This window comes from Carlito syrichta, unplaced genomic scaffold, assembly GCF_000164805.1.
Source record: "Carlito syrichta isolate Samal-C Ts95f unplaced genomic scaffold, Tarsius_syrichta-2.0.1 Scaffold303343, whole genome shotgun sequence".
In the NCBI taxonomy this organism is placed as follows: Eukaryota; Metazoa; Chordata; class Mammalia; order Primates; family Tarsiidae; genus Carlito; species Carlito syrichta.
In genome coordinates this window covers 572643-591681 of record NW_007247439.1, presented here as the reverse complement: position 1 = coordinate 591681, position 19039 = coordinate 572643, and the positions used below count along the sequence as shown (strand labels likewise).

The following is a 19039-nucleotide window of genomic DNA, read 5'->3' as shown; positions in this document are numbered from 1 at the left end:
AGCCCAGCAGGTCGAGGCTTCGGTGGCCGGGAGCGGCCACTGCACTCCAGTTTGGGCGACCGAGTGAGACTCCAACTCAAAAAATAAAAAAAAAATTAAAAAAAAAAGGAATTTGTTCATAGTTTTTTTTTTAAACTATAGTCCGCCCCTCCAACTGTCTGAGGGACAGTGAACTGGCCCCCTGTTTTAAAAGTTTGAGGACCTCTGCCTCAATGGGTCACCTGGAAACAAACTTGTTTGACTGTATTCCTGAGCAAAAACAGTTGAAGCACAGACACCCTTCTTTTTTGACATGTATTTGGGGATAGGTAGGCAGATACTACTTGGTTTTTTTAAAAACTGACCTTCCCTTAAGACCTGGTCATAGAAGTGCAAACAAGTGTAAATGAATCCACCATTACCAGTTGTCATATCATATCTATGTCACCTGTGTATTCCGAGATCGCACACATACCTGCCAATATACCTGGAAAGGGTTTAACTCTTAAAGACAGTGGTATTGGCTGGTCCCAGTGCAGAGTGTTGACAACTAATTGATCGAAACCATATGTAGATTTCTTTGTCTCCTCTTCGTTACCATTGTTTCACTTCATTAGCTTTAAAAAAAGAAGTGCTATCTCTTTCATAGGCTTTATTCTTTATTAAAACCAACAAGCCAGCCTAACTTTAGAAACCTTATTTTATTTCATTTTTATTTTAGAGTTTGGGGATCTTGCTCTGTTACCCAGACCGGAGTACAGTGGCATGATCCCTGATCACTGCAGTCTCAGCCTCCTGGGCTCAAGTGATCCTTCCACCTCAGCCTCCTGAGTAGCTGGGAACAGGTGCACGCCACCACAACTGACTGATTTTTTAATTTTTTTTTTTTTTTGTAGAGACAAAGTCTTGCTATGTTGCTCAGGCTGGTCGTCAACTCCTGGGCTGAAGCAGTCCTCCCACTTTGGCCTCCCATAGTGCTTGGATTACAGGCGTGAGCCACCTTGCCTGTAGACCTTATTTTGTTTGTTTGTTTTTTGAGTTGGAGTCTCCATCGCCCAGGCTGGAGTGCAGTGGCACGCTTATGGCCACTCCAGTGTTAACCTGCTGGGCTCAGGTGATCCTTCCGCCTCAGCCTTCCAAGTAGCTACAGGTGTGCTCTACCACGCCCGGCTAATGTTTTGTTTTATTGTAGCGAGAAGGTCTCACCATGTTGCCCAGGCTGGTCTCGAACCCGCGGGCTCAGGCAATCCTCTCATCTCAGCCTCTCAAAGTGCTGGGATTATATGCTTGAGCCACCATACCTGGCCCTAGACCTTATTTTTAAAAGGGCTTTATTTCTTGTAGGTTATAAAGTATTAAATGTTAGAAATATTGCTTTGTCAGCTGTTATTGAGGGGAAAAAGGTAGGTGAAACTATTTTTAAAAATGTCATTAAGCCGCTGCATGTGTGAGCACATGTTCACAGGTCATAGGAGTTCTTCCGTGGCAACTGGAGCTGTGTTGATGACAATGCAGCCGTTTCTCTGGTTGCAGTTCTGTCCCTTCCGAGAGCGTGTCAGGTAATCGTTGCTTTTGCAGTGCCGTTATGTGAGCTCGAGGGATGTTCGTTGTTTTTGCTTCACTAATATGCTTAAATAAAATGTATTAGAGAAACAAAACTTTTATCTCTTCTAGAAGCCCAGTTAGAGATTTGACAAGATAACTTGGAAATCACTCGTGCTCTCGGCTTTCTCTAGCCTATGATGATTATAGTGAAGGATGTTTTGATGAAGAGAATTCTTTTTTAAATTTAAGCAGTGTAGAGTTGCAAACTTTTTAGGAAAAGATGGCTTTTGACCATTGTCAGCACTTTATTTTTAGTGCTTTAGTTTGCTTTTGCTAGTTTTTTGAATTATATTTCACTCTGGTATTCCAACAGGAAGTTTTTCTAAGTTCCTGTTTAATGTATATGTGATGCATTTGTTTCCGCATGTTGGCTTTTCGGGGGTGTTGCGACTTGTGTTTAGAAAATTAAACAGTGACATTTTAAAGACACATTGTGCCGGTATCTATAACTTGAATAATCGCTCCCTTCAGGTTTGTAGCTATACTACAATTTTCAAGGTGCTGAGGATCATTTTGAAAGTGCTTGGAGTAAATTTCTCCACCTGCACAGCCTTGATTTTTCCCAAAGCCTAGACAACAGACAGGCCGTGTTAAAATAGACACTTATTTCCAGTGTCATATCTAAGGTAAATTCTGGCAGACCTCAAGGTCTGTGAATCTCAGATTTATTTTGCCCCTTGTTCTGCAGACGTTCCATTTAGTGTACTTTAATTAGTCTTTAGAGCAATTTGAATAAAGGTAAATTCATCACATCCTGATATGAATGTGTACAATTTTTAGGTTCTCATATGCAGTGGCTACTTAAAATCCAAACGTTATCCAGACACTGGTGATATCTTTGTCTGAAGATCTCTTGTGTAAAATTACCTCGTAATACCTGTTTTATAGTTTCAGAAACTGACTCTTATTCTGAAGATTTCATTGTACTCTTTTTTTCTGAGTAATTATGAAGTACCTATAAAGCATTGCATGTTATAAGGATTTCCTGCATACTAATTCCTTCCACATGTTAGCCTCCCAATAAATGCCTACAAACGACAATGTCAGGATTGTGGAAGCAGGTCTATTATTTCCAACTGCCAACTGGTTTCTGAATATCAGTCCCATGTTTAAAATTTCAACTTTATATATGTCATCACTGTGAAGTGAAGTGGGCTTTCTGACCTTTATTCTTTTTTTTTGTTTTTCAACAGGGGAAAATGCAGTGTTGCCCTTCTGAATGAGACAGAGTCAGTATTGTCATATCTTGATAAAGAGGTAATTCCCAGTCATACTCGTTTTGTAGGTTTTTTTCCCCCTTCATCTCACACGAAGCTAATTTATTATTTTTTTGTACCATAGTATTGTACCATTATAGCTGTATTATAGTAAATGTGTGATGACTGGAAGGCATTTGGGTAATTTAATTTTTCTGTTTAACTGAGATAAGAGTTAGCAAAAACTCCTGTGCAATTCAGTCCACAATGAAAGACTTTATAAAGAACAGCTTATGATTTAGTTGATAGTAGATAAATATTTTCTGCCTTATGAAACTACTTTAGTGTACTTGGATCTTTTTGGTTTTGGTTTTTAAATAAATGGCTTTTCTTTTAGATTTTGTTCAGATGAGATTTTTTTACCATTTGTGATCTGCTTTCTGGAATCTTGATAAATTTTGTCAGTTAAAAATAATCTTTAGCCGGGCTCGGTGGCTCAGCCTGTAATCCCGCGCCTTTGGGAGGCTGAGGTGAGTGGATTGCCTGAGTCCGCGGGTTCGAGACCCGCCTGGGCAACTTGGCGAGACCTCATCTCTACAATAAATCAAAAATTAGCCGGGCGTGGTAGCGCGCACCTATAATTCCAGCTACTCGGAAGGCTGAGGCGGAAGGATCGCCGGAGCCCAGCAGGTCAAGGCTGCATTGGCCGGGAGCAGCCACTGCGCTCCAGTCTGGGTGACAGAGTGAGACTCCAACTCAAAAAAAAAAAAAAATCTTTTAGCTGGGTGCAGTGGCTCACAGCTATAATCCCAGCATTTTGGGAGGCCAAGGCAGGAGGATCACTTGAGGCCAGAATTTGAGACCAGCCTGGATAACAGAGCAAGACCTTATTTCTGTCCCCCAAAAACAAAAAAGAAAACAAACAAACAAAAAAAAACTAACAAACAACTGGACATGGTAGTGTGTGCCTGTAGTCCAGGCTACTTTAGAGCCGATCACAGGAGTTTGAGGTTACACTGAGCCATGATTGTGCCACTGCACTCTAGCCTGGGTGACAAAGTAAGACCTTGTCTCTAAAATAAGTGAAATATTTTTAATAAAACCTTAACAAGAAGCACATTTAACAAGTTGGATTAGGGCATGCACTTCATTGAAGGAGGAACATTCTCATTAACAGTATTCTGTGGTATATGTAGTTTTATATGACCTTGAAAGCAATATTATGGGTATTATAATAAAAATATTTTACTGTTCATGATGTTTTGGTATTTGGTCTTTATGATTTTATGGTTATTTTCCCTCAAAATTTTTATTATATATATGTATTTTTATTTTATTTTATTTTATTTTTGAGTTGGAGTCTCACTCTGTTGCCTAGGCTATAGTGCAGTGGCACGCTCCCGGCCACTGCAGTCTCGACCTGCTGGGCTCCAGTGATCCTTTCACCTCAGCCTTACAAGTAGCCGGAACTACAGGCATGTGCTACCACACCCAGCTAATTTTTTATTTATTGTAAGGTTGAGGACTGGCCAAGTTGCCCGGGTGGGTCTCAAACCCGTGGGCTCAGGCAGTCCACTCTCCTCCGCCTCCCAAAGTGCTGGGATTACAGGCTGAGCCACGGAGCCTGGCCATATGTATTTTTAAAAAGAATTAAAGGAATTTTTTCCTGCTATAAAAAATATATCTTACTTTACTCAAGTATTATCCCTTTATCTCAAATGAAGAAACTATAACAGTAAAAAATTAATACAAACATACAGAACCTACTATATATTAGAAAACCTAATAAAGAAAACCAAAAGGAAAATATATATTCAAAGTAGAGAAAAGGTTACTAGACTTTATAACATGTCTCACAATAATGTATAATAATATGGATAATGATAATACTTAGAAATTAGCTTAGTTCACAGAAGGTAAAACTTTCCATATATTTATTGTTTTTTGTTGGTATAATCTGGCTGTTAAGAAAGGAATAAAGTTTTTAAAAGAGTTATGTGTTTTCCTTATTTATTGTTAGCAATTTTTATATGCTTGAAACTTTATTTTTTATTTTAGATACAGTGTCTTGTATTGCCTGGACTGGGGTGCAGTGGCATGATCACGACTCACTGCAACCTTGAACTCCTAGGCTCAAACAACTTCTTTGTGTACATGCTAAAAAGACGTTAGTACATGAAAATTAGCAAAAGATGTTTAGAATTTTCCTCATCCACTTGATTTTTATCCTCTTAGTCTTATGTCAGTCTTTGGGACAGGAACTGACCTCTGGCAGTGTATTTAAGGAAGCATTTATTTGCAGGATGAGCAGTTTAGAAAACTTTATTCAGTTTGAAAACCAGGCCAGGTGCAGTGGCTCACGCCTATATTCCCAACATTTTGGAAGGCAGAGGTGAGATGATTGCCTGAGCCCACTGAATCGAGACCAACGTGGGCAACATGGCGAGACCTCATCTCTACAGTAAATCAAAAAATTAACCGGACATGATGGTGCACTCCTATCATCTCAGCTACTTGAAAAGCTGAAGCAGAAGGATCACCTGAACCTACCAGGTCGAGGCTGCGGTGGCCGTGAGTGTGCCGCTGCACTCTAACCTGGGCGACAGAGTGAGATTCCAGCTCAAAAAGAAAAAAAATATTAGCCAGGCTCGGTGGCTCAGTTTGTAATCCCTCGCCTTTGGGAAGCTGAGGTGAGTGGATTGTCTGAGCCCGCGGGTTCGAGACCCACCTGGGGAACTTGGCGAGATCTCATTTCTAACCATAAATCAAAAATTAGCCGGGCGTGGTAGCGCACGCCTGTAGTTCCAGTTACTTGGAAGACTGAGGTGGAAGGATCGCCAGCGCCCAGCAGGTGAGGCTGCGGTGGCTGGGAGCGGCCACTGCACTCCAGTCTGGGCGACAGAGTGAGACTCCAACTCAGAAAAAAACAAAAAAGAAAAAAAAATTAAGATTAAAAAAAATAAGTAAAATAAAATAGCACAGAATATCCCAGTGAGTGGAATGACTTTGTTTTTTTCTTCCTCTCCTGTTCACAGTATGTGAGTATCCCTGAGGGAGAGTGCTGTACAGTCTGACATGGCCTTTATCTGTAGCTTGGGTGGCTGTGTCTTGGTAACATGCTGATGGTGGGACAGGCCATTCTAGGACATAATACATAATCTCATAATAGAGAGCTGTGCAGTAAGCAACCTTTGGGATTGTACTGGGAAGCAGAAGACAGGACTTTGCTGGTTCTTATAACCTCTAGTGGTTATGCAGAATTCAGCAAGGAACTGGTGGGTGGCCAGGTCATTTTATCCATTAGGCATGGTGACTAAGGCATGTGAGCTTTGTTAGCGACCACTGGAAAGTTTGGTGTGTGTGCTGCTGGTGGTGGTGGTGGTGGTATTGGTGGTAGAGTATATAGTTATGTTGTTTTGTTTGAGTTACAGTCTTATTCTGTCACCAGTGCAGTGGTATGCTCATGGCTACCGTGACCTTGACCTGCTGGGCTTAAGCGATCCTTACGCTTCAGTCTCCCAAGTAACTGAAACTATAGGCACATGCCACCATGCCTGGCTAATTTTCTGATTTATTGTAGAGACAAGGTCTCGCCAAGTTGCCTAGGCTGGTCTCAGATCCCTGGGCTCAGACAATCCTCTCACTGCCGTCTCCCAAAGTGCTGGAATTACAGACTTGAGCCACCGCACCTGACACAGTTATGTTTTTATACCTGTGTGTGTGTATGTGTGTGTGTGTATTTCAGAATTTGAAGGAAAAATACAGAATTATAATTAACAAATATTTAAGTAAATTTTTACAAAGTGATATTAATTACTAAGCTGCATGTAAGTTAATCACCTGTATAGATTAATGTAGGATGTGTGTGCCTCTTAATATTTTAAATAAGAAGTGGGAAGTAAATAAGAGTGCCTCGTGTCCCTGAAGACATCTCTGCTGTTTGGTGTGGGCTTTAGAAGTTGAGATGACGAATTGATTTTAGGTGTCTTACCTCTGAGTAATAGCTTCATTTTACTGGCTTTTCAGACTCTGTTTACAGAGTTAATGGTTTTCTTTTAGACAAAAACAAATAGTAAAACTTTATAATCCAATTTATTTCAAGCTATTTCTTTGGCTTGATTTAATTTTGTGCTATTTTCCATGATGACAATAACACCATGCTCTCTGTAAAGATTTATGAATTTATTCACCAAAATGAAATTTTACATACTGAGATTTTTTGCTTTCATTATTGTGAGGTTGATTTTATTGCTTCATAAAAAGTAGAAGGAGTTTAGTTTATCTAGATATCTTCTCATTTTTTTCAGGACACCTTTTTCTACTCATTGGTCTATGACCCCTCACTAAAAACACTACTAGCCGACAAAGGTGAAATCCGCGTGGGACCTAGATACCAAGCAGACATTCCAGAAATGCTCTTAGAAGGTATGGTTTCTTGGGGTTTTGCATCCTATGAAAATAAATATATCGTGAAAATCACATATTTTTGTCTTCATGTGGAAGAAGCAACATTTGGGGCAAGGTTTAGAGGTGATAAGCACATCCCCAGTTGTGGAAGTCCAGGCATGCTTCATTTAGTACGTACTTCACTTTATTGTGCTTCACAGGTATTTACTTTTTTTTGCTTGTTTCTTTTCTTTTTTTTGAGTTGGAGTCTCACTGTCACCCAGGCTTGAGTGCAGTGGCATGCTCATGGTCACCACAGCCTCAACCTGCTGGGCTCAGGTGATCCTTCCACTTCAGCCTTTGACGTAACTGGAACCACAGGCGCGCACCACCATGCCCGGCTAATATTTTGTTTTATATTCTTGCCAAGTTGCCCATTCTGGTCTCTAATCCCTGGGCTCAGGGATTCCTCTCACCTTGGCCTCCCAAATTGCTGGGATTACAGGCATGAGCCACCCTGCTCGGCAGGCTTAGCTTTTTTTTTAATTGAAGTTTTGTGGCAACTGTGTTGAGCAAGTCCAATAACACCATTACACCAACAGCATCTGCTCACTTTCTGTCTGTGTGTGACATTTGGGTAATTCTTGAGACATTTCATATCTTTTCGTTATCATATCTATTATGGTGGTCTGTGATCCGAGATCTTTGATGTTACTGTAGTGACTGTTTTGGGACACAACAAATGGCAGCCATGTGGGATGGTGGCCTTGATAGATTAATGTGCGTGTTCTCTTCTCTCCCTCCTCTGAGGCCTCCCTGCTCCCCGAGACACAGCAATACTGAAATTAAGCCAATTAATGACCCTATAGCAGCCCCTTACGTGTTTAGTGCAAGGAAGAGCTGCACATCTGTCACTTTAAATGAAAGGTTGGAAATGATGAAGCTTAGTGAGGAAAGCATGTTGAAAGACAAGACAGGCCAAAAGCCAGGACTCTTGCACCAAACAACCAGTTTGGGAATGCAAAGAAAAATTTTCGCAGGAAATTAAAAGTGCTACTCCAGTAAACACATGAATGATAAGAGCAAAATAGCGTAATATTTGATATACAGAACGTTTTAGTGTTTGGATAGAAGATCAAACCAGCCTCAACATTCCCTCAAGCCAAAGCCTAATCCAGATCAAGGCTCCAACTCTGTTCAATTCTATAAAGGCTGAGAGGAGTGAGGAAGTTGCCAAAGGAAAGTGTGAAGCTAGCAGAGGCTGGTTGGTGAGGTTTAAGCAAAGATGCTGTCTCTATAACAAAAGTACAAGATGAGGAAGCACGTGCCAATGGAGAAGCTGCAGTAAGTTATCTAGAAGATCTAGGTGAGCTCATTGAAGGTGGCTGTGTTAAACAGCAGATTTTCAATGTAGATGAAGCAGCTTTATATTGCAAGAAGATGCCATCTGGGACTTTCACAGCTGGAGAGAAGTCAATGCCCAGCCTCAGAGTTCCAAAGTACAGGCTGACTTACTTGTTAGGACCTAATGCAGCTGGTGACTTTATGTTGTTGTGGTCATGCCTGCTAACACAGTGTCTACTCTGCAACTCATGGGTCAAGGAATGATTTTGATTTTCATGTCTTATTATTAAGAAATACATTTCATGAGGCTGTAGCTGCCATAGATAGTGATTCCTCTGATGGGTCTGAGCAATGTAAATTGTAAACCTTTTGGAAAGGATTCACCATTCTAGATGCCATTAAGAATGTGTGTAGTTGATAGGATGCCAAAATATCATCATGAACAAGAGTTTGGAAGAGGATCCCAACCTTCGTGGATGACTTTGAGGGGTGCAAGACTTCAGTGGAGGAAGTAACTGCAAATGTGATGGAAACAGGAAGAGAACTAGAATTTAGATTTGGAGTGTAAAGGTGTGATTGAATTGCTGCAGTCTTATGATAAAACTTGAATGGATGAGTTGTTGCTTTTTATGGATGAGCAAAGAAAGTGGTTTCTTAGCTGGGCACGGTGGTTCATACCTGTGATCCCAAGCACTGTGGAAGTCTGAGGCGAGAGGATTGCCTGAGCCCACGAGTTTGAGACCAGCCTGGGCAACATGGTGAGACTTTGTCTCCACAATAAATCAAAAAATTAGCCAGGCATGGTGGCACACACTTGTGGTTCCAGCTATTTGGAAGGCTGAGGTGGAAGGATTGTCTGAGCCCACCAGGTCAAGGCTGTGGTGACCATGAGCGTGCCACTGCACTCCAGCCCGGGTGACAGAGTGAGACTTGGACTCAAAAAAAAAAAAAAGATCGTGGCTCCTTGAGGTCGAATCTACTCTTGGTGAAGCTGCAGTGAATGTTGTTGAAACAACAGCAAAGCATTTAGAATAAAGCAGCAGCAGAGTCTGAGAGGATTGACTCCAATGATGACAGAAGCTCTTCTGTGGTTAAAATACTGTCAAATAGCATTGCATGCTACTGAGAAGTCTTTCATGAAAGGAAGTGGTCACCGATCCGGCAAACATCACTGTCGTCTTATTTTAAGAAATTGCTGCAGTTACCCCAGCCTTCAGCAGCCTCCACCCTCACTGGGCCGCAGCTGTCACCCGGAGGCAGTACACCCACCAGTAAAAAGAGTGTAACTTACTAGAGCCTCAGACCATGTTTAGCATTTTTTAGCATTAATGTATTTTTAAGTTAAGGTATGTATATTGTTTGTAGACATTTTATTGCACACTAAATAGACTATGGTATAGTGTAAACATAACTGTTATATGCATTGGAAATCAGAAAATTTGCTTTATTGTGGTGGACTGAAACAGACCTGCAGTAACTCCCAGGCTTGCTTGTATAAAAAATGACAGTGGTGAATCATTTATTCAAGCAATTTTTTTTGACTTTGCACTTTTTTGAGTTTTATGGCTGTGTTTTTCTTTCGTGTTTTTTTTTAATTTTTATTTTTTTAGGGATAGAGTTTCACTCTGTTGCCCAGGCTGGAGTGCAGTGGCATGATCATGGCTCACTGCATCCTCAAGCTCCTGGGCTGAAGTGATCCTCCTATCTTAGCCTCCCAAGTAGCTGAGATTACAGGCACATGCTACCACTTCCAACTAATTTTTAATTTTTTTGTTGAGATGGGGTCTCACTCTGTTGACCAGGTGAGTCTCCAGCTCCTGGCCTCAAGTGATTATCCTGCCTCAGCTTCTCAAAGTGCTAGGATTATGCGCACAAGCCATTGCAGTCTGGCCTCTTGTGCATTTTCTACTTGATTACTTATATTTTATTTATCGGAAGAGCTCTTTGAATATTAAAGGTATTTGTCCTTTGTTCAAGGTATTGCAAATATTTCTCCCGTTTTGTTCTTTGAATTTTGGGGTTTTTATTTATTATTATTTCGCTAGCTTTGGTGGCGGTACAAATTTTTTTTGTTACATGATTGCATTGTATAGTGGCAAAAAAAAATCTGGACTTTAATTGTACCCGATAGGTGCTTTTTTGTGTCCCTTCACCCCTTTCTCCACCCCCTTCTGAGTCTCCAGTGTCCATCATACCTTTGTCTGTGTCTTTGCAGATCCTAAGCTTAGCTCCCACTTGTACGTGAGAACACACGGTGTTTGGTTTTCTGTTCCTGGATTAGTTCACTTAGGGTGATGTTCTTCCATTCCATCCAGGTTGCTGCAAAAGACATTGTTTCCTTCCTTTTGATGCTGAATAGTATTCCATGGTGTATATAGATCTCATTTTCATTATCCCTGCTTAGTTGATCAGGATTGTTATTTGTTTCTTAAGAAAAATTTGCCGGGCACAGTGGCTCACACCTGTAACCCCAGCACTTTGGGAGAGTGAAACAGGAGGTTTGCTGAATTCCAGGAGTTGGAGATCAGCCTGGGCAATATAGCAAGAACTTATCTCACAAAAATTAAAAATAAAAAAATAAGTAAAATAAACTTATTAAAAATTTTTAAAAGTGATTTCATTTTAAGTTTACTTGTTGGTTTTGAGTCAGGGTCTCACTCTGTCGCCCAGGATAGAGTGCAGTGGCACAATCATAGCTCACTGCAGCCTCAAACTCCTGGGCTCAAGTGATCTTGCTGCCTCAGACTCCTGAGTAACTGGGACTACAGGTTTGTGCCACAGCACCTGGCTAATATTTTGATTTTTGTAGAGATGAGTCTCACTATGTTTCACAGGCTGGTCTCAAACTCCTAGACTCAAGCAATCCTAAAGTACTGGGATTGCAGAAGTGAGCCACTGCACCTTGCCTAAATTTAAGTTTATTTATTTATTTATTTTTGCCATATGGAAATTTAGAATTTATTATTCTTTTTCTTTAAGGCCTTTACATTTTGTATTGTATACCAAAAGGTTTCCACTTACATTTCTGATGTCTGATTATTAAAACTTGTAAGCTTCATCTCTACAGTAAATCAAAAAAATAGCTGGGCATGGTGGCACGTGCCTATAGTTCCAGCTACTTGGAAGGCTGAGGCAGAAGGATCGCCTGACCAGCAGGTCAAGACTTTGTGGCCGTGAGTGTGTCACTGCATTCCAGCCTGGGCGACTGAGACTCTAACTCAAAAAAAAACAAAAATGAGCTCTTCCATAGGCTCTTTTCTGTTTTTTCCATGTCTTACTTCTAGAATATTGATGCTGAGAAGTTAAATCAGCAGATACCCAGGATAGATTTTGCGAACCATAGCACCCAGTGGTGACACTGTTTGGTCCGTAGGATGGCTTTGCATTATGCCTGGCTGCAGACTTCTGTATTTTGAGCTGGTTAGTCACTGATGATAACGTTTAGAGAACAGAAGGCGTTGTCTGTGCCCACTTGTGTTGAGGAGTCTTTTTGAACAGATTGTGAGTAGAGTTATGGTATTATGGCTTGGGAGATTGCATTCATTGGCATTCCAATCTGTGTGACTCACCTTGTCTTCTAGAACTAATTCAGGTGTTTATGGCTGTTAGTACTGGATACTAGACCTATCACATCACACTTAAGTATTCACTGAATACTTAACTATATTCTTAAAAAACACTGGATTTTAAAATTTCATAAATAAAGCTGCAGTGAGTATCCTCTTATATAATATAATGGATAATCATGCACCCTGCAGGTATAACTAGAAAATAGGTTTCTACAAAGGGAATTGCTAAGTCATAGAGCATGTGTGATTTACATTTTTTAGAAAATGTGAACTTTTCTTCCGAGTTGCCACTTAACCGTGAATTTTTCTTATAAATGAGTTATAATTTGTAAGTCATAAACGTCACCCTTTTTTATTATACAGTCTTGTGAGTTTTTGCCAAGTGTACATTCTTCTAGTGGGGTAGTTAAGAGAGTCCTGCTGTGTACATGTGTGTGCACCAGCACCCTGCTTACTTTCTAACTTTCCTGGGAGGACTTCTGTTACTCTTCTCTGAACTATGATTTCTCCCTTCTTTGAACTCTTCAGGCCATGTCATTTAAGTAATCTTTTTTTGGAGTTGGAGTCTTACTCTGTTGTCCAGGCTGGAGAGCAGTGGCGCACACATGGCCACCACAGCCTTGACCTACTGGGCCCAGGCAGTCCTTCCACCTCAGCCTTCCAAGTAGCTAGAACTACAGGCGTGCACTATGATGCCTGGCTTATTTTTTGATTTATTGTAGAGACGAGGTCTCACCAAGTTGCCCAGGCTAGTCTCGAACTCCTGAGCTCAGGCAGTTCTCTCGCCTCGGACTTCCAAAGTGCTGTGATTACAGGTTTGAGCCACCACGCCTGGCAAGTAATCTTTATATTTAGTTGACTTTCATAATTACGGACCGCCTGAGCTATTGATCATGTGATCCTCTCCTGAGCTCTGAGCATAAGTCTAGTGTATAGTGTACCTACACATTTTTGCTTATTACTAATGTAAAGGTAAGAGTTGAACCAAGAATTGAAATTGGTATGTTTCAAATGACAGCAGAAAAATCAGATCGTGCAATCTTGAGTTCCCATTTGTCTTAAAAACTATTTAAATATGGTATCTACCCCTGAAAAGCATGATGACTGTATCTAATTTTGAAAGCTTGTCTACCTAATTTATAATTGTTAAAAGTTAATTTAGGAAGCAAAATAATACATGAAGTACAATAATTTATTCTATAATCCTTTTTAAAAAGGACATGAGGTTCCTGAAGCTTATTTTTCAGGAAAGTGCAATGATTCTTTTTTGTTGTTGTTGTTGTTGTTTTTGAGTTGGAGTCTCACTCTGTCGCCCAGACTGTAGTGCAGTGGCCGCTCCTGACCACTGCAGCCTCGACCTGCTGGGCTCCGGCGATCCTTCTGCCTTAGCCTTCCAAGTAGCTGGAACTACAGGCGCGTGCTACCACACCCAGCTAATTTTTTGATTTATTGTAGAGATGAGGTCTCACCAAGTTGTCCAGGCGGGTCTCGAACCCACAGGCTCAGGCAATCCACTCACCCCAGCCTCCCAAAGCACGGGATTATAGGCTGAGTCACCAAGCCCGGCTGCAATGATTCTTAATAGTTTGTGGCACTTGGGGAGTTTGCTAGCTATTTGACAAAGACATCCTTTGTGTTTTGAAATATACTGAATATTCATTAGTATAATTGATTTTTTTTTTTTTTGAGTTGGAGTCTCACTCTGTCGCCCAGACTGGAGTGCAGTGACTGCTCTCGGCCACTGCAGCCTCGACCTACTGGTCTCCGGCAATCCTTTCGCCTCAGCCTTCCAAGTAGCTGGAACTACAGGCGTGCGCTACCACGCCCGGCTAATTTTTTAATTTATTGTAGAGATGAGGTCTCACCAAGTTGCCCAGGCGGGTCTCGAACCCACGGGCTCAGGCAATCCACTCACCTCAGCCTCCCAAAGCCCAGGATTGCAGGCTAAGCCACCGAGTGAGCCCGGCAATATAATTGATTTATAGCTCATTAACAAGTGTTAATTGATTTTATGCCTAAGGTTTCTTCTGGTATTCCCCTGGGCGAGTGGTTTTCAAACATTTTTCAGGTAGTGAAGCATGTTCTCTAAATGAAATTACCCAACATGACCTTAGACGAAGTTAAGAATAGTCAGGTTGTTTTAGGAAAGTGTGGAGGTCTTGAGACTGAGTGCACCATAGTGAACCCCAGGATTCAGAGGATTCCAAGTGCTCCACACCTCTTACCATCCCATCTCATCATTTCACAGTCAAAGTGCTCAGGTGAACCATGCACTGTCGGAAGTACTTAATGGTGAATTCACGTCCATTTGTAACCTGGCATGACAAAGGTGCTCTATTCTCTTGGGTTTTTTGCATTTTCAATCTTAAAATTTATTTCATTGCAAACAAGAAATGTGGTAGAAAACGTCATAATAAAGTATCACAAACAAAAAAATACAAGTCCCTCAGATCATCTCACCTTAACTGCTCTTAACCAGTGTTACTAATATTTAACATGTTCTTCTAGACTGTTATATCAATATTGAGACTCATAGAGTGATAGTCTATGGAATGTTCATTGTGTGATAGATACAGACTTATTTTATCTATCTCATAGATGTTTTAGGGTGGGCAAATTTTCCCTTATTTTTGTTCTTTACAATTTCTTGGCGGGAAGATTCATATCCTTGATTTTCTGTATCCTACCTTTACAATTTTCCCCTTCCAGACCAGGTTTTATTAGGATTCTGATTGACCTTGTGTTAATCTCATGTGTTACTTTTGGAGGTGTCAGTCATCTGTTGTACTGAGCAGTATGTGGTTTCTGAGGTTTCTGTTAGATTCCATCAGTCTGTGTACATTGTAGAGGACTGGTAGTATGTGTTAATATCTGTAAGTCTTGTCTTGTCTCTCAGCTCTTTTTGGTGTTTTTCTGCCTGCTGATGGTTATATTTCCAGGCGAACTTTATCATCAGTTGTCATCCCTAGCACCAGAAAAAGAAAAACAAACCAAAACCCTGCTTTCCTATTTTTACCGAGTTAGTTTCAAGTACCTCCAGGGATACCAGACATTTTGATGATTTTGGAATGTTCTAACCAGAAACAAAGAATGTCTTTCCCTTTCTTCAAGGCTACTTTTGGGTATTTTGGGAATGGGAGTTGGTTTTTAAAATACAGTTTTTTAAAAATATAGTTTTAGTTGTATAGGTTTTATATGTTTCGTGTTAAGTTCATTTTTGTTTTATAATTTATTAACCTTCTTTGTAAGTATTTGTCTAAACAACACCAGATTTGTAGATTTTAGAGAAAAGTACCATATTCTTTATCTTGAATGTAGAAGTCATTTTGGATTCTTGTTTCCACCTGAAGCATCAAGCATATCCAGAATATTTCTTTTCACTTGCAGTCAGGCAACTGACTGGATGCAAGGTTTTAAGGACTTCCTTCTGTTTTCTTATTAACCTATTTTCAGGGGAGAGGGTGTCGTAGGGTTACCAAAAGGCATACCAATCAGTAGTTAACCACTTTGGAAAACATGGACATTGCCATCACAGAAATCGCCATACGCCGCCAGTACCTGGTTGCAGGAAAATTAAATAGTTAGAAAACATCATATTCAAGAGCAGATGTTGGATCCATGCTTGCAAACCTCTTTGATGCTCTCCAGTGGATATATTTTGGCCAGAGGCCGGATTCTGATCTGCATTGGCATGGGATGGGAAACTGGAATGAATACCTTGGGTAGGTGGTGGCAGCAGCACCATGCCAGGATGTGTCTGAGGTTTAGCTTTCTCTCTGAAACACAGATGTCTCGATGGATTTTGGGAGATTGTGTGGCATTTGTCTTGCTAGAAAATAAGTCTTTGTGGCTATGTAATTTTTTTTTTTTTGAATTTAGTCTCACTCTTGTCACCCAGGCTGGAGTACAGTGGCACACTCAAAGCCATCGCAGCCTCCACCTCAAGCGATCCTTCCGCCTCAGCCTTCCAAGTAGCTGGAACTACAGGTGCATGCCACCATGCCCGGCTAGTTTTTTTGTGTGTGTGATTTATTGTAGAGACGAGTTCTCACCAAGTTGCCCAGGCTGGTCTTGAACTCCCAGGCTCAGGCAATCATCTCATCTCGGCCTCCTAAAGTGCTGGAATTATAGGTTGAGCCACCTCGCCCGGGGCTTTGTAATTTTTAAATTCATTTATGGTTACTTACTACCTAATAAACTCTAGAAAATGTAGTTTGCAAATGAAGGTGATAGTTTCTTTGAGATTGTATTTCTGTTTCTTTTTTTTTTTGAGTTGGAGTCTCACTCTGTTGCCCAGGCTGGGGTGCAGTGGCACACTCATGGCCACGGCAGCCTCGACCTGTTGGACTTAGGTGATTCTTCTGCCTCAGCCTTCCAAGTAGTTGGAACTACAGGCACTGGCTAATTTTTTGGTTTATTGTAGAGATAAGGTCTCACAGGCTGGTCTCGACCCCTGGACTCCCAAAGTGCTAGGATTACAGACTTGAGTCACCGTGCTCAGCCGAGATTATAAATCTTTCATTGAGTTTGAATAAACCACCTAGAAAATTTTCCATAGGAACAATATCGTATGTGGGAAGTTTTGAATTATTATTTGAATGTATTGTAACATTGGAATGTTAAGAAAGAAATCTATTTATATATTAAATGCAAAATTTTAACTGTTTGAAAGTATGATAATTATATTAAACTATTAAACTAAAATCACCCTAGATGTATAGCTTTGGGTAAATCCTACTATGTTTTAACTGAGTTACCTTGGGAAAATGACCTAACCCCTGTAAGTTCCCATTTCTTCATTTTAAAAAAGGGAATGCTGATTTATGCAGATGCATCCCAGTGTTTTCTTGACATGTGTTTAGCACAGCGCCCAGCACCTGATAGCTGTCACAGTCTCTTCTCCTGTGGCCTGTGCTGCTACTAATTAAATAGCATTTGTCAGTGATTGGAAATTTTAGGTGTCTCTTTTTGGGAGTTAAAGAATTAGATTAATGGATCTTTTGCTGCAATACATGATTTTAAAACTTGAATTAACTCATATTCAGTTGGCAAATAAGAAAATAGCACAGTATAGAGTGGAAATTGTGTCAGTTCATATGAGCCTTTCCTCAGCAATCAGAGAGGCCAGATTCTCACAGATAATGGAGAGGTAAGGAAAAACAGGTGGAAATTCTACAGACGTTCCTTCCTCTAGTGCCAGTGTCTAATTTAGCGGCCTCAAAATCTGCAGTATTTTTCATTATATTAAAACTGTGTGGGGAAGCTTTGAGGTACAGATGAATGGACTTTGAAGATACCTCCAGTGTTGGGGGCGGGGGACTTACATCCTGTATTCAGTTTTTATTTTCTTTATTTTTTTATTTTTTTGAGTTGGAGTCTCACTCTGTCACCCAGGCTGAAGTGCAGTGGCATGCTCACACCCTCGCAGTCTTGAGCTGCTGGGCTCAGGCCATCCTTGCGTCTCAGCCTTCCAAGCAGCTGGAACTACAGGCACGTGCCACCACGTCCAGCTAATTATTTATTTATTTATTTATTTATTGCAGAGATCTGGTCTCGCCAAGTTGCCCAGGCTGGTCTCGAACCCATAGGCTCAGGCAGTCCTCTCACCTCAGCCTCACAAGGCACGGGATTACAGGCTGAGCCACCATACCTGGCCAGTTTTAATTTCTTTAAAACTATACAGGGACTTCCTTCTCAGTGGAGGACGAATGAGTAGAGTTCAAGGAGGTGAAGTGTCAGTGGTCCTTTGTGCTTGGTGTAAATGTCCGTGGAGATTTAATACTAGTATTTTCGTTATGATTGTTACTTTTTTCCTAATACTTTGGTTATTGAGTTTCCTGGGCTTTGAAAGTTCTGTCTTGTTTTTCCATAAAGCTTCTGATTTTCAGGAGTAGTTTTTTTATTTTTGAATTAGAAAATATAGTTTATATTTAAAAGCACATTCGAGAGAAAGAGAAGATTCACCTCCCCAAGGTAGGGGAGGGGGGCCAAAGCCAGGAAGCATGGTCAGCCATAGCTCAAAGAGCACATGGTCACACCTGAGTCTAGCAAAGCAAAGGCCCAGGACTAGTTTTACAGAGTATGAACTTCTGAGCAATGTGGTGAATGCAAATCAACCTAAAAACACCAGTCTGAAACAGTTGTGTGAGCAGGTATTGATTGCAATCATGTGGAACAGTAATTCTCAACTCAGGGGTAGTTTTGTCATCCAGGGAACATTAGACAGGTGTAGACATTTTTGTCACTGCTAGTGGAGGAAGAGGAGGCAGGAGCAGGAAAGTACTCCTGGGAGAGGCCAGGGATGCTGGTAAGATCCTGTAATACACAGGAAACATCCACCTGGAGTCTCTGGTTCAGAGACCTGCTCTAGAGGATTCTTGGGACATAGTAAGCACTCAGTAAACCTCAGTTACTGTTTCCATAATGATAATAGTACTTACATTTTCAAATATAAATTATATGAACTGATCTATTTCTTCACATGTGATTGTGTTTGTTTTTGTGGTAGTATAAGATCATTTTGATTACTGTTGCTATATTTATTAATATTATTCTGTTTAATTTTTTTCCTTATTGTAATAATGATATTTGATTTGTAGAGATTAATATTCATATCATTTTATGTATGAATTTTTTTATCTGAAAACTAAACTCTTATGTAACCATTATTTAATGTCGCCGATACCATCTGAGAAATGTGTCATTAGGCGATTTTGTCATTGTGCACATACTATAGCATGTTCTCACACTAACCTAGGTAGCACAGTCTTCTACACACCAAGGCTACGTGGTACAGGCTGTTGTTCCCGGGCTACAAACCTGCACAACTTTTACTAAACTGAATATTGTAGGCGGTTGTCACACAGTAGTTAAGTATTGTGTATATAAACTTACATAAATATATAAAAAGAGCCGGGCTCGGTGGCTCAGCCTGTAATCCCGCGCCTTTGGGAGGCTGAG

At 40.7% G+C, this 19039-nt stretch overlaps 1 protein-coding gene across 3 annotated transcripts in view; it reads left to right on the top strand.

Moving 5' to 3' along the window:
• MTA3 (metastasis associated 1 family member 3) overlaps window positions 1-19039 on the top strand; it is a 135422-nt gene that overhangs the window by 19383 nt on the left and 97000 nt on the right. For all 3 annotated transcript variants that reach the window (XM_021712546.1, XM_021712547.1, XM_021712548.1), the window contains 2 exons: window positions 2778-2841; window positions 7088-7205. In XM_021712546.1, coding sequence (XP_021568221.1) covers window positions 2778-2841; window positions 7088-7205 — 182 coding nt within the window. The remainder of the gene's footprint in view (window positions 1-2777; window positions 2842-7087; window positions 7206-19039) is intronic.